Source organism: Bemisia tabaci, chromosome 2 (assembly GCF_918797505.1).
Source record: "Bemisia tabaci chromosome 2, PGI_BMITA_v3".
In the NCBI taxonomy this organism is placed as follows: Eukaryota; Metazoa; Arthropoda; class Insecta; order Hemiptera; family Aleyrodidae; genus Bemisia; species Bemisia tabaci.
This window is the reverse complement of record NC_092794.1, coordinates 69,204,404-69,219,716: the sequence shown is the minus strand read 5'-3', so window position 1 is coordinate 69,219,716 and position 15,313 is coordinate 69,204,404. Positions and strand designations below refer to the sequence as shown.

Genomic DNA, 15,313 nt, shown 5'->3' with positions numbered 1-15,313 from the left:
CCGTCAATGCTCGTCCAAAGAACGTTACGCCAATCTTACCAAGTCTATGAGGCGTAAAAACCATTCCTCTAACGTCGATCTGCAATGCTGGCGCAACGCGGAACTTGGATGCTGGTCGTAGCGGGAACAAATTTTCATGTATTTAATTTTATTTATTAATTTTGATTTATTTTATTTTATTTATTAATTTTAATGGATTTTATTTTATTTTTTAATTATTTATCCAAATATATTTTATTTATTGCGTTTCATATATTTCATTTTTTTTATTTATTTTAATGCATTTTATTTTATTTATTCATACTATCTCTTAACCCATTTTATTAGTTGTTTTTAATACATTTTATTTTATTTTCGCTGGATGTATTTCATTTTCTTATTTATTTTAATCTATTTTACTTTATTTATTCATATTATCTTTTAATCTATTCCATTTGTTGTTTTTAATACATTTGATTTTATTTTAGTTTGATATATTTAATTTTTTAAATCTATTTTATTTTATGCATTTATTTACTTTAATCTATTTAATTGTATTTAAGTAATTAATTTGTATTAATTTATTTTATTTGTTATTATATTCGTAGGAGTCCACAAGACACCTATGGGAAGCTTTCCAAGGCACCCATACCTGATAGCGCTGCCCAAAACGCCCTAGGGAGGAATTCTCCAGGGCAAATTTTTAGCAGGATGTGGCTTCGGATAGTACTGCTAGAATGGTAGCCGAGTAGCGTCTCTGGGAACGCAGAGGAAACCTTGCCCAGGAAACGCTAGACAGGAACTCACCATTTCTGAACGAATGTTACCCCAATTTTACCGCGGAGACCTTATCAAAACCCATTATCGGAAAGTGATGAGTAGCGTTACTATGGCAATGTTTCATGCCGCGGAAGGGTTGCCGCAACCTGTTCCAAAGGCAGCCGATTTCTTTCCGTTCACGTTGCTATAACTTTTCCACTGGTGTAGTGACATGCACTTCTAGACAGGTTGTCACAGCAATGTTTCCCGACCGGTGAATTATTTCCGTGGCAACCTTGCTACAGCAATTTGGAAAGGTTTTTGTTCTATTTGAATAGCAATAAAATTGCGAACAATACAAATAAATAAAAAAAAATTTAAAAAAAAACTTTCTTTACTTCGAGGAAACATACGTCAAAAGTTCCAAATTCACTGCATCTAACAGGCAGACCTTTCATTTCTTGAAAGAAGTGATTCCGTCTTGCTAAATACAGTCAAAGCATTAGAGAATAACATAGGCCAAAAAGATGGGAAGAATTTACAGAAGAAACCTCGAAATCTTTGAAATACTTACATACATGATGTTCTTTGCTGATTTGATGGTCATGGTTGGTTGTGTTCTACAAACAAGTCATCCGTAGGACGTTCAGTATTCTGTTTATGGGATTGGTGAGTGGAGGGAAATCAACAAGCAAACACTCAACAACAGAAACGAGATCCAGATTCATGGTGATTTGTCGTTGCAGTTCAATCTGAAGTGATGCTTCATGGGCAAACAGTAGCTGATATTTGTTTGCTTTGATGGCAGCGTAAAGTCGTCCTTTGTATTGCTTCCTAACGAGCAGCTCAAGATTCTAAAAAAGAAAATTTAGTAAATTATCATTGGTCATAACTACCATCAAAGCAACTATACGATAATAGGAGCTCAGGTAGAGTGACAGTGATTGTATTTTACAAGGACGGTAATTTTGGCTTTCTATCTTGCTCGGTAGCTTGAGATTTTAAGTGGGTACTAGAATGCCTTTGCTTACCCTGAGAAGTAATTGATTTATCAGAAAATAAATTACATCTATGAGAAGTCGTGGAAAACACGGTACATTTTTACGCATAAAGACATATATGTAAAAAACGCATCAAGGTATTTTCTGGGATGAATTTTTCAAAATTTTACGGATACAGCTTGCTGAAGCTCTGTAGCATTAATCTCTCACTCCCCTCACGTTTCTCCGGCGATTAGTCCTTGAACTGCAAATGAACTGGACGTTGTTGTGGAAACAAACTATTTAAAAAAAGCTGATACATATTTAGGCTAACTCAAAGGAAAATTCAAACCTTTTGCTTATGAAATTGGCCTTCTTGGAGCTGGTCTTCCATTTGAGATGTTGTTAGTTTCAAAGCCGTTAACTGATCTTGCTTTGCTTTCCATTCTTTTTGTAACTCTTCTCTTTTTGTTTCAGTCGCCAAACAATCTTTTTCTAGGTTTTTTGTTTCCTAAAATTAAACATTAAAATGAGAACTATATGAAGAGTGCCAGAGCAACTATCACAAAAACGTTGATTAATGAAAATAACAGAACACATTTCTCGGGAATTTCGTATTCTTCCAAGAAGGTGGGTACCTCTTCAACTAGTGAAGGGGGGGGGGGGAGGTGTATGAGTAAGAGGGTAGTTTATAATGCCCAAAGTGCAAGACCACATATCTCCATTGCAGTGCTTTAAAATCTCAGCTCCTATTTTATTTCTTTGAGGGAAAACAAGTCAACTTGTAAAATTGCAATGTTATGGATTAGCTTGATTATGATAAATTTTTACCATAAGTAAGTGTTTCATTCTGCATCTCAGATCATCAACTTTCCGTTGTAACTGATGACGGAGGTATGTTCTTGTATCTCGCAACTCTCGACCAATAGAGTTATCAATAATTCCGTCACGACGGGTAATGCACATCTCCATGTCTTGACTTAGTTTCTCTTGGGCCTTTAATAACTGTCCATATCGTACCTTGAATAATTCAACAGAAACAGCTATATTAATAAGCGGCATCATTAAACCTTGCCCTGAATTGCAATTCGGTAGAAATTAAATCCTGACAGGAAAACAATAGTGATGCTTAGGTCACTCCTTTTAGCATGACCCTCTGCTGCAATTGGGAAGATACCCACTCTAGTGACAACGCATACATTCAAACATCTAAAATGATCAATAGTTGCCGGATCAATATGGTCAAAAAATTTGACAGTCTCTCTCTCTCAAGCCCCCATTCCCTCCTCCTGATCCAGTAAAGGAGTAAGAGAGTAAAACATCTGTTTAGAAGGGGCCGTTTTGTGAGAGTCTCTTATATGCCGCCGCGACCGTCTCTTTGATGTATATCCAACTGGATTTATGCAAAAAAAAAAAATCTTCAAATTTTGTATGTTTCAAGAGTCTCTCTCCCTCTCTATGCATATGAGTAAACATATGCCAAGTGCGCTGCTGATTAATTGATTTTTAGGACTTAGGCAAGAAATTTTGGTAACACAAAATTTTACCACAGGTTAGTACGAAAAATTGGATTTAAACCTTAAAGAGGTGCAAGGTCTTAACATTCTCCAGTTTCTTAGAATCCTCCTGTTCCTTTTTAGCAACATTATGTACAGCTGCGCAGTATTGCTAGCACACAGAGAGGTGCCTTGCACAGTTGTGAAGGAACCAGGAAAAGGTAGGTATTGATTTAAGTTAAAAGGTAGAGCAGTATTTATGTTAAAAATAAAAAAGAGGGTCAAAACAGATCAGGAGGAAGAGAGAGAAAACTTATTCAGGGCTAACCTTCATTCGATGTATTTCTGCTTTCATGGTGCCTATTTCTCCTTCGGCTGCTTGCTCTTCGAGTATCTTTTGCCGGGCTTCTGTCATCATTTTACACTTTTTCTCCCAGGTCAGGAACTCTTGCTCCAGAATTAACACATCCTCACTCATTTCTTCTTTTTTGGTTTCCAAATCATCAATATCCTTTGTTAAACCCAGCATTTCTTCCTCCGCATCCTAAAAAATTTCCAGGCGTATAGTGCAGCTTTTAATGCTAAAAAAAGGGCTGTCATTAAATTTCTAGATTAATGGATGTCTGAAACAGTAATCATTTATGAAATGAATAGCTGGAATCCAAGTAAATGACAAACCGAGGATACAAACTTTCAATTGCACTTGCAGCTTACCTAAAATTCGATTATTCTGTTCTTTGTTTTTTCACAAAATTTTCACTTTGTGCTGCCTTGTGTAAAATTTTTTACTGGAATGAACAATTTGCTTGTTGCAAATTTCTGCCAAGGAGGAATAAACAATTTGCTTGCTGCAAATTTCTGCCAGGGAGGAATAAACAGAAAAGTTTGAGGAGCGATAAACATTTCCTAGACGTTTGAAAAATTTCAAGAAGATTGGTGCTCCCATAAGGAGTGCTATTTATTTTTATTTTGTTTTTGACAAAACATTTGAGAGGTCCCTTCTCAAGAGGTTACATTCTAGAACACTGTCTTAAAACATTGACATTCTTCATAAATTTAAAAGCCCTCTTGATCTGAGGACATTAAATGACTAATCAAAGTAAAATACCAACACACCTTTAGTTCTCCAGAGTACTCTTTGTGCGTTATGTGGTTTGCTGCATCAAATGTTTGGATTTGAGTATTATATTTGTGGGATTCTGCATTCAAATTTTCAATCCTCAGCAAAAGACGCTTGATGGTTCGCTCGATTTTTCGTTTATGATTTTGGTTCATCTCAAGGTGGTAATTTAATTTCCAATTCTTCTGCTCCAAAATTAAAACCTCTAAAACAAAGTCAATTAAAACAACAATGTTTTTAGGAGAAAGAAAAATAAGAAGCTGTTCCCAAAACGGACTATGCAAGGCAGAAAAAAGGTAAACAACTTATTAGAGAAGATTAAAAATAAATTAGCTCTTCTTAAAAGTGCTGAAACTTGTTACATTTTTGGCCAAATAAGCATGAGCCGTCACTAAAAAACTACTGAGATCATTAAAATTAGCATGAATTTTACATTGTTGACTCTCTTAAAATAAATCGCAGATGTGAGAGTTTGCCACATTATTTTTCTAAACAGAATTGACAGCCGAGGTAACTATTTTGTATATAATTGAAGAGTAAGGGTGCTTACGTTTCTTGAGCATGTTGTACTGATGAACCTGCCTGGTCCGTTCTTGTGCAAAATGGACTATTTCGTTCTGTTTCCTTAACCATGATTGTTTAAGGCAATCGGTTTTCTTCTGCATCTCTGTGATTGCACTTTTCAAACACTTCAATTTTTCTTCCTCCAGACAGCCAGATGTTTTCTACAATGGGGAAAAATTGGAGAGCGTTTTTAAAATATAATTAGAAAAGAAGAACAGTCAGTGAAAAAGAGGGAAAAAATCTGTACAATAGAGCAGAGCATGCAAGAATCTCCATTAAGAGGAGCAAGAGAAAAGTTGCTATACGAAGATAGAGTATCTTGCTTAAATTCTATCAATCTAATCAAGTTAGAAAAATATCAAAGTAATAAAAATCAAATATCTTTTGAAAGTCTTAAAAGACTAACAGAGGAATATCCAGAAGATATTAGATAGCCGAGGTAGGGTTTTTAATAGATATCCTGCAAGATATTAAAATCATGATGATCACTGATATAATGCACCACCAAAGATTTTTGGGAAGTTCAATTCATTCAGAGATAGTGCCCATTTAAATATAAGTTTCTCAGGGAAAATCTGAAGTTCAGAAAAAAATAAGGATGGAATCTGGAAATTGGAACTTAGTTAGAAACTTGAATTTTTCAGGGTGGCAAAAAAAAGGTTGTGGCATCAAAAATATCAATTTTCAGTTTTCAATGTTAAATGCCTCTTGACAATCTTCAAATTCAACCTGCAACCTTATCAATAAAGTCAAAATTTTACGCCATGATTTGAATATTCAACAATGCTATGATCATTTAAAGTTCATTCTTTTTAAGACTGGTAAAAGTGCCGAAAAACGATGGATTGATAGTGTTGTAAATTTCCTGTTCTTCAACCTTTTAGTTGCTCCCAACAAAATAACTTTTTGGAATTTTTTCGGGTTCTTTGCTCCAAATGATACAGAATCAGCCCCTCTAAGATGGTACTCCCCTCTAAGGTGAGAAACAGATTCAAAGCATACCTCAAGATTCTACACAAAGGTGTTACGAGCACACGATGTTCTATCTTCTGGCATTACCTCTTTCAAAAGCTTCATTTTGTAGTTTCAAGTCAATGATATGTAATAACAAAATTGTTCAAAAACCAACAAACCAAATTGTCTTACATACAATGCTTAAAAAGGAAGTTGCAAACCTTATTATATTCTCTCAGGATCTCCAACGTTTTTGACTGCTCTTCACATCTCAAACTGGAAATCTTTATTCCATCTTTAGTTTTTTTCAACTTCGTTTCCAGTTGATGAAATTCAGACTCTTTGCTTTCACAGTCTTTGCGCATCTCTTCTAGTGCCTTCCTGGTGAGGGTGAGAGAGCCTTTCTCAATTTCCATCTCAAGCGTAATTTTCCTGAGGTCATTCTCTAGTTTTGCACTGTAGGATTCCTAGAAAGACAGAGAAAAAATGTTGATATGGATTGTGGACTGAAAAAGATAAAATAATCAGAAGTTTACCTATAGCTAATTCTTAATTTGTTAGTTTCATAAGATACCGAGTAATAAATCTATCTCTTGGACTCCTTTATCGAATTAAGAGGGGCAGGCTGTAAAAACGGGTACAATCTTAATACAGGACTATCCAAAAGTCGATTAATAATTAATAATAATGGGCTGACTTTATTAAAGCACCATATTTCAGACCCTGTTAAAATTATTGGCAAGTAAATGATGGTGATGCACAATAAAGGAGCTGAAAATGCATGAGTGTATACAAATTGGATTGGAAAAAAACACTAATAGTGTGGACCCAGCACTGCTTTCCCACCTTCTTGCAAATTATGTTGATGCCAATGGATTAGGAATTGGACTGAATTGTTACATAACTGTTGAGATACAATCTAGCACAAGTCAACGTAAAATGATGCATGGAATTTTAACATAGATATGACTACTCCTCTAGTCATCAGTATGTATCCTTTCAGGAGCAATCTGGTCCCTTTAGTGGAAAGCAGAGGAGCACAAAAAACAACGAATGCCAGCCTGTTGGTCTGCTGCAAATTATTCTTTTTCACCTCATGGGTAAATAAAAAATTAAAATTATTATGATAAAGCATATTGTTGCACAGATAAAGTCAGTTCAAATTATTCTGCAGGGAAATGAGCTACGTGGAAATCTGTTTTTAATACCTATCTTCAGAATACACTCTACTACCTTACCTGTTTCCTAATTTTTTGAGAGATGCCAAGTATTTCCTTCTGCAAATTGACAATACTTGTATTACGAACAGCTTTATTTTGTAAAAGTCTTAAAATTTCTTCCTCTAGTTGAAATTTTACATCTTTCAGCCGTTGAATCTTCTGGTGGCAGGTCAACAATAGCCCTTTCTTGCTTTTTTTGCCCTGGAAAATGAAAAATTTCATTATTGTTAAACTCTTGCCAAATCAGATTTTGAACTTGGAATAGGCTAGTTAAAGTGAGGGCGTAATGATAAATCGCAAACAGCTGATAAATTCAGAATAAGGCTACCAAAATTTGCTACAACATAAAGGCTATCATCAGAACTAATAGCATAAACAATGCGGGAAAATTACAAGCAAATTGGACACAATTTCGGGCTGAACCTTAACGATGAGCATCGGAGCATTGCTCATTTTCATAATGTTTGACTTGGACTTACTGGAAGGAACGTAGGCAAAAAATTGGAACAAAGACACATACATAAGCTTCTGAAAAGTTTTGCATCGGTCCACTGCATGAGCCGACAAAAAAAACTAACAAGTTATGGTTTGCATGGTCCTTAAGGTCAACTCATTACGTACAAAAAGAGCCCTAGTTCAGTGCCATTTTGTTAAAGATTGACCTAGAAACAAAGTTTTATGGAAACATGTTGCCCCAACCCCTCCCGGATTTTAGGAATTTTTTAGGGACAAAAACATTGAAAGTTTGAACATTGAATGCATATGTTAGAAGAAATGAGCAAAATAAGTATTCTTAATGAAGTTAGCATTCTTTATTGCTCTTCATTTGACGTTTCCAAGCTTCTTTTTACTTTGCAAAGTACTTACTTCCAGCTTTGATACGTCCCTTTTTTTGGCTCTACTGAGAATTTCATGATAAGTGAAGAATAGTCTTTTTAGACAGAAGTTTGTTGCAAACTAAGTTTTTGAAAAAAATGAAATTAACTAACACTGAAGACTTGTTCTAAGTTGCGTCTCACTGCTTGATTTCTGCCAGAGATGTTCTTGAATTCTGAATCGCGTTTCTGGCAAGACTCCATCAGTTCAATAGTTTCGCGTTGCAATTTACTGAACACTTCACTAATTTTATTATGTTTCTGTGTTAATTCTTGACTCAGCTTCAATTCTTTGATACTGTCTTTAGCATAACTATCGATTTGTGCATGTAAACCAGAAAATTGCCCTTCTGCAGCCCTGTAGAAGCAAGAATCATAAGGAAAAGTCTCTTAAATAATCAAGCAAATATCTGCAAACCACATGCAAATACTTTTATCACAGACCTACACGAATTTAAACCTCACTGTCCAGCTCTGAAATCCGGACAGCAGTAGGTTTGATCAACTTTTAACTTTTCCTAAGTAAAGGGAATTTTTCACTTCTTAAACACTTTAAAAAAAAAAAAAAAAAAAAAAAAAAAAAAAAAAAAAAAAAAAAAAAAAACCAAAGAAAACTGAGTCATTCTGTAGTGTCAGGTGTTGACATGCCAAATTTGATGTTAAAAACAAAAAACTGTAGCCCTCTTTAATAATGCAAATCGAAGATGAAGAAGATTTGCAATATTCATACAATGCCATCAGTGGGAAGGCAAGAATTTGATGTGTTGCCATTTGAAGCTATGGTTAAATAATCAATTATTAAGGTGTTTGTTGCGAACACCCTGATGACCAATCCTTCATTGTAGGTTTAAATGGCAGATCAATCAATTCATCGCAAAGGATGACATGCTACTGAATGCTATACTTCTGAAGTTATATTGAACTGTTTCTTAATCAAGTTCTGTAAAGTATTGCCTTGGATCCTCCAAATCATTTGACTTGGAATGATTTAGGAAAAACTGTCAAAATATGGAAGAATTATAATCAGGTAGGTTGACTAAATAATCATTGTTACAAGAACCATTGATTCACCTTCAAAATTCATATTTGAAGGCTCATTCACTTTTTATATTAGAAGATTAAAAAGAAAGAAAATGAAAATTGAGATATCCACCTTAATGCTGCTTGGACTTGAGCGACAGTCTTGTTCTTGAGTTGAATTTCAATGAGCATCCGATTCCAAAACTGAAGCATACGCTTGTTCTGGGTTTGGACGACCTCAGTGTCCGCAACACCTTCGGCGATTTCAAGACGAATCTCGTGGAGCTCCGATTTCTTTATTTCTGCCTTTTGATACATTTCTTTGTGCGCTGACTCCAGACGAAGAATTTCCTCCATTATTTTGAACATTATAATGTCCTTTGAACATCCATAAAAAGGCAAAAATCCAGTTACTGGACATTTTTGGGATGGTGACATGGTGAAACTTCAATTAACTCAGTTGAGAGGGATATCACACAGTTTATTATTTGCTCTCTTAGTCTGCCTGGGGCTTACAAACTTGCTTCATTCAGAGCGCGTTCAGAAATGACGTAATGTACTTTTTCCACATTTTTTACTCTCCCCTCCCACTGTAATGCTTTTGTGACATAAGTCCCTATCCTTTAACACATAGAAACAAAGGCATAGAGTCCTCTTCAACCCCCTCTCCTCCCCTCAAGCGTTACATAATTTAATAATTTATGAGTGACCTCTTATAGATGACGGGGCACCAACATGAGAAGTGGTCTCCAGAGTAAATTTCCAAAATATTTTCCTCCATAACTAATGAAGATAAATTAAGAGTAATGATCAATTATGTATTGATTTAGAGCCCTTTGGGCCTTAAAGGGATCTCATATCAAAGGGTCTGTTTATGCAGCGTAATTATTAAGGCGTCCTGTAGCATTTCCAAATTTGCATAAACATGGTAGACGTTAATTCCCCTGTCCTGCTCCAGAGAGTATTGTAGTTCCCCAGATCGATAAATCAATTTTTGAAACCAGTCCACTATAGTCAAGTATACGGTTAATAAGAAGTCTTTAGGAGGAACATTAATTTGCTGTAAAAACTTGTATTTTGGTTCTCCCTATCTCAGATAATAACCTATTTGTGATCAGATTTCAAACCTTATGCAGTCTCCTCACTTGACTTGGTGTGGTTTTGAATTCTACAAATTCCCTTTTACTTTGGTATTTTTTCATTAGTTCAACCACGAACTGCAAAATTTGTGAGATGCCATGGGTGCACTGTTTCACTAGAAATGAGTTTAAGTTTGTGCACAATACTGATTTTGGAAATTGAAGATGATTACAAGATGTACTGACCTGTTTTTGTTTCTGATGTAAAAACATGTTGATGTCTTTGGTTGTTTTTTGACGCACTCGCTGCACTACTCCCAGCTCTGAGGTTTGCTGAGCTTCATAATCACTTAACTGCTGCGCAAAGTTCTTCAACGCCACAGTGTCAATTTTCAGACTTGATTCTGTAGCATAAGTAAAGTAGTACTAATATTAACATAGAATTTACTCAACTTACCTTATCAGCATTATCCTAACAGCTTTCCCACATTTAGAATTTCTCAAACTAGGGTTCAAAAGGGCAACTTAGAGGTTTCATGAGGCGTGAACGCAGAGAATGGATTTCATTACGGACAAAGAACAAGTATCAAAGCAGGCTTTTAAACAAGGAAAAAGAGAAGAGACTTCAAGTCATAAAAATTGAGCTTCAAATAATCGGACTCACGGACGCTATGCAAGCACAATCATCCCATTGCCTAGGTGCTGGTTTGTTTCAAATTTTTTTACAAAATCATAAGTCTTAACCATGCAAAGATATGTAACATAAAGTAGCACTTTTTTCATAGGAGAGCAAAAAATGAAGTCATCAAGCAAGGGGGCCATTCTTTAAGCCATATGGGCAAATCTTGAGAGGTCTGCAAACTTTGAATTTTAAGAACAACAGCTCTAATTCACTATCCTACAACAGAAAACATAATTTCCTTGAGGAAAAACCTTTCCCCATCTCAGTAAGCAGCATAAGGAGGTAAAAAATACTCTACTGACGGTTAAGTTCAATAAGATAGCTACTGTGACGAAATTTCATTTAGTAAATAATTAAATTTCACAACTCAAAACACTCTCTTAGATTAGGTAACATCAAAGTTTTCAAGTAAGTATACCTTCTGCAACATTCTGATCAAGCACTTCAGAGAGCATCTTTAGTTTGATCTTCTCTGCTTGCACGCTTTCCTCTATTCGGCTTCGTTTTTTTATTTTCTCTCCTAGAAACTGCCTGTAGTCTTCCGTTGTTTCAAAACGTTGCCGTTTTTTGTGCAGTTTCTGCACTATTTTCACTCCCCATTCTTCTGCTTCCTTCCCTCTGAGTTTTGATTCTCCTTCCTTCAAAAAATAAAAAACAAATACCCTCAGCAGAAAATCAGTAATTCTCAGATCTCCATTGGAAAGGGTACATCTGATTACTTGAAGACTTATCATCCATACCAGACTTGGTGCCAAAAAGTTGCTTTCGAGTAATGCACACTTTTATTCTTAACAGGTGCCATGGCACATACCACCAATGCTGTTCTTCGAACGTTTTACGCAGTGCTCTAGTGTTGGTAGCACTTAGCCTTTTTATGGAGCATTTTGTCCTTGATGCCTAGAACAAAATGCCGCATCTTACTCAATTCTTCATTTTCTTACAGTTTAATGCTAATATTCTTCATATTCTTACCTTCCATGTTTAACTCTACCCATGCAAAAAGTGTTAACATATTGACCAACAACAACTCACCAATTCAGAAATCTCCAATTTTAGTTTATCATTATGGCGGAGTAAGTGCTGTGATAGAGTAGCTTGGAATCTAGCTAAAAGCGGGTTGTCCGGTGCCAAAGTCAGAAAATCCTGTGATGGCCTCAGTTGCTCAGAATAGTCCATTGCTGCATTCTGTTCGTTCTCTAATGAGCTATTCAACCGCCCAGCCTGCCGACGGCGATGATTATGTGCCTTGCTCAACTGATCCAATTCTTCTGGCTGTAATAGCAACTCTAAACGCAGTTGTTCACTTTCAGTCATTAAACGCTCACTCATGTCCATGCTTAGATCTTTGCTAAAGACCCCTGCAACAAGCATCAAATAAGTACAACGTTAATTCTACATGTTTCTGACGCAAAACTGAAAAGTGGCAGATCAAATGCATGATATATGTTCAATGCCCCATGACCACAATCCTCATACGTACTGAGTACCGGATTCAATGTAGAAAAACAAGGGCTTGAATGAAATGTGAGAAAACTATGGGTGCCCACAGATAATTTGCATCAATTTGCCAATTTTGAAGGGCCAAAAATGCGGTGGCAGTAATAAGCAAAGATTCTTTTATCAAACATGTGCCAGTTTTTACAGGGCCGGACAAAAATGAAGATGTGGATTATCTCCTGCAGCGTGTTTTATGCAGGTGCCTACGTTTACAAAATCTAAAGGTATATTGATTTTTTTCTGGCATTAACAATGTGCCAGCTTAGACAGCTTACTTTCTACATGAGCCTTGTACAAAAACTAGCCAGGATTCTCTCAAGTGTCCTATCTGAAATAACACTATGAGCACAAAAAAATCTTGCAATTCGTGGAAGCATACTTGTTATTCAAGTTACTCCTGTACAATCGATGGATGAATGTTACTTACCATCCAAAATGCTTCCCGAGTCTGAATCAAGAGTTTCCTGAGCAATCTGTGTTTGAGGTTCATCAGTCATTTCATCCAAAGAATGACTGCTCTCTTTGTGGTCTGAAGACATTTTGTCTTTTGAATCTAGACACTGCAACTGAAGATACGATGCTTTCTCTTCTGACTCTTATTTAATTCAAGCTCGTTTGTAAGTTAGGGTAAAAGCGCCTGTAACACATCAACAAGCCATTTAATACAATATTGAAAAAGAGGCAATGCAAGGAAAAAAGTTGAAAGCTTCATTGAAACATACAGGTTTTAGGACGATTCAGTCACACATAATTCGTCCATCACAATCTTTTTTTAAAGATTTTGTTGGTCCAAATGCAAATATTGTCTAAAGAATATTTGGATCGCATTGAACAAAAAGGAATCAGCAAGATTACAATGTTTTCAAAATCGTGCAACTTCTTCTATTCTCTTAAAAATACTTAATATATGTACAGTACGTATTAAAATTTACAGAATTATTTTCCTGTAAAATCAACAATTTTTTGATGGAAAGTAAAAATTATTTGCTATTCTGGGAGATTTTCTGGATAATTATGAAGGAGCAACATTTTTACGACACTGTAATTGCGCTGGTTCCTTTTTGCTAAATGCGATTTATTTGTCCATTACAGTAATTCATCCGAGACAATAATTAATGTAATACAGCATTGCATACAATAACATTCTTCCATCCTTTACCAACATTGAAACCGATTGTTAAGAATCGATTCTCACACAACACGTTACAACCAGAGATGTAAAATGTCATGAAACAATTGAAATTTGTGAACTTTCATCCTCGAAATGGCATGAAACATTTCAAATTTGTGAAATACTATCCTCGATTTTTGTACAGTGAAATTTTGCTTGGGTACCATCTTTGGTTACAACTCATCCATTAGACCAGATTCAATGTTTAAACCAAAAAGTTAAGACATTTGTTCGGACACAAAACATTTTTTGTAGTTATGTTCATCCTTTTTAATTGATAAAATCAGAGGAATGAATTAGAACTTCTGATATCATAGGAATATTTGCTTACGGCAAACTCGTAGAAAATTAAGTTTGCCTTTCCCACCCCCACTGAAAAAATACCCATTTTTGAAACAGTCATTGAAGACCAAAACAGATCCCATCAAAGGGCGACGAGACAAGCCGCAGTCAACGTCATGCATCTGTAAATTTTCCTGTTGATGCACTGAAGATTGGTCTCTAAATGAAAACATGAACACTTTACAAAAGCCTTCCAAAAAAATAAGTACCTCACTCGGAATCCTAGTGTCTTGGAACGACTATTTTAGAGCAAGCTACTACCTCTGGGTGTTCGCAAGATTTTCAATAGCTTTAATGATTAAGCGTTATTTACTTGTGCACTTGAACTTCTCAGTGCTAAACTTGTTGAAACTTTCAAGTAATCTAACTGCTTGGTATTAGAATTTTTTTTTTAAAGAGATGTACCATTAGTAACAATCACAACGGAAGAAGAAGTTATAACTCTCTACTTTACCACGATTTTACTTCGGCTCTGATGATCTGAGATACCTCTGTGCATAAAATCACAAATCGATTTTAATCACTGATGTGGATAAAGAATGACAATATGCCATGATCACTTAAGGTTTCATAAGTGACTTGGTAAGAGAAATTACTGGAAGTAAGACATGTACAAGTATAATTAGCTCTAACCTTGCCTAGAGCTAACAATAAGCCCAACAATTGCCAGGTTGCCATGGCAACATTCTACTCTCAATGTTATCCATTCTTCAATGGATCCTCTCTACCGCTACTCAACAGGTACCAGTGCTTTTCTTGAGCTTTGCCCTACTGTAAATTGGGCTGAAAATACATACTTCAGTTCTTTGGACTTGAAGGGGTCCGGTCCCAATCTGATTACAGACTAAAGTCTTGTAAATGGACAGCTCAAAACAATTGATGTATTTCTCCCTCTTTTTAAAGACAATCCTTTAAAATTAACTACAAGGAAACTTACAACTATCACACGTTCAGGATTAAACCAAATTTTCTTCCTCTTACTTTATGTAAATCTTACAGCACTTAGTCAGTGACAGAATATAAGAGTACAGCAGCTTAAATGCAGAGATAGCTGATCCTCTTTGAGTGGTTGCAGATATAGGGTTAAAATTTTCTGGTGTATCACATACTCTAAAAAATAATTGATCTTGTACTCATTTAGTATCTGATTGAATTCATATTTGGTACGGTGTTAATGAAGGGAATGAAAGATGCATTGACCTGATTCATGCAAAAGAGCACTTCTGCAGAAGTGCCCTTTCTGCAAACAACGCCTCAATTGTTGCGTAAATTTTTACCCAAAGGTTGATAGAACTTAAGATGTTGACAAAAGAGGGAACAATAAAGAAGCAAGATTTATGACAAGCCTGACGGCTGAACCTAATAATACTCACCCGCGCTTGATTTTACTTCAGCTAAATAAGCGTGACACATCTGCTTTAGTATTTAGTGACAGCAAATAAAATGGTTATTCCTCTTTTTGGTTCACTCTTTTGACAGCTGGTCATGCTTTCCAGGTTTAGCGTTGCTTCTCAGTGTTTTATAAAACTGAACGGGGGATAAGAAACGATTAGCACAGATATCTTGCGGGAGCTT

The 15,313-nt window shown here is 35.7% G+C and overlaps 1 protein-coding gene across 3 annotated transcripts; it reads right to left on the bottom strand.

The window, feature by feature from the left end:
- Nucleotides 1-3,566: 3,566 nt before the first annotated feature.
- On the bottom strand, nucleotides 3,567-15,313 carry l(2)41Ab (lethal (2) 41Ab). Of its 3 annotated transcripts, none has more exons than XM_072296167.1 (12): nucleotides 15,112-15,313; nucleotides 12,653-12,862; nucleotides 11,761-12,086; nucleotides 11,147-11,366; nucleotides 10,293-10,450; nucleotides 9,101-9,345; nucleotides 8,062-8,305; nucleotides 7,091-7,273; nucleotides 6,074-6,319; nucleotides 4,885-5,059; nucleotides 4,331-4,539; nucleotides 3,683-3,807 (listed from the first exon to the last, which is right to left on the bottom strand). In XM_072296167.1, exons 2-12 carry the CDS (start codon nucleotides 12,762-12,764, stop codon nucleotides 3,796-3,798), a joined length of 2,130 nt encoding a protein of 709 aa, XP_072152268.1. In that variant the 5' UTR covers nucleotides 12,765-12,862; nucleotides 15,112-15,313; the 3' UTR covers nucleotides 3,683-3,795. The 3 variants fall into 3 exon arrangements, with proteins under 3 accessions (XP_072152269.1, XP_072152268.1, XP_072152267.1); XM_072296166.1 differs by having other exon boundaries at nucleotides 3,715-3,837; XM_072296168.1 differs by lacking the exon at nucleotides 4,331-4,539 and having other exon boundaries at nucleotides 3,567-3,758.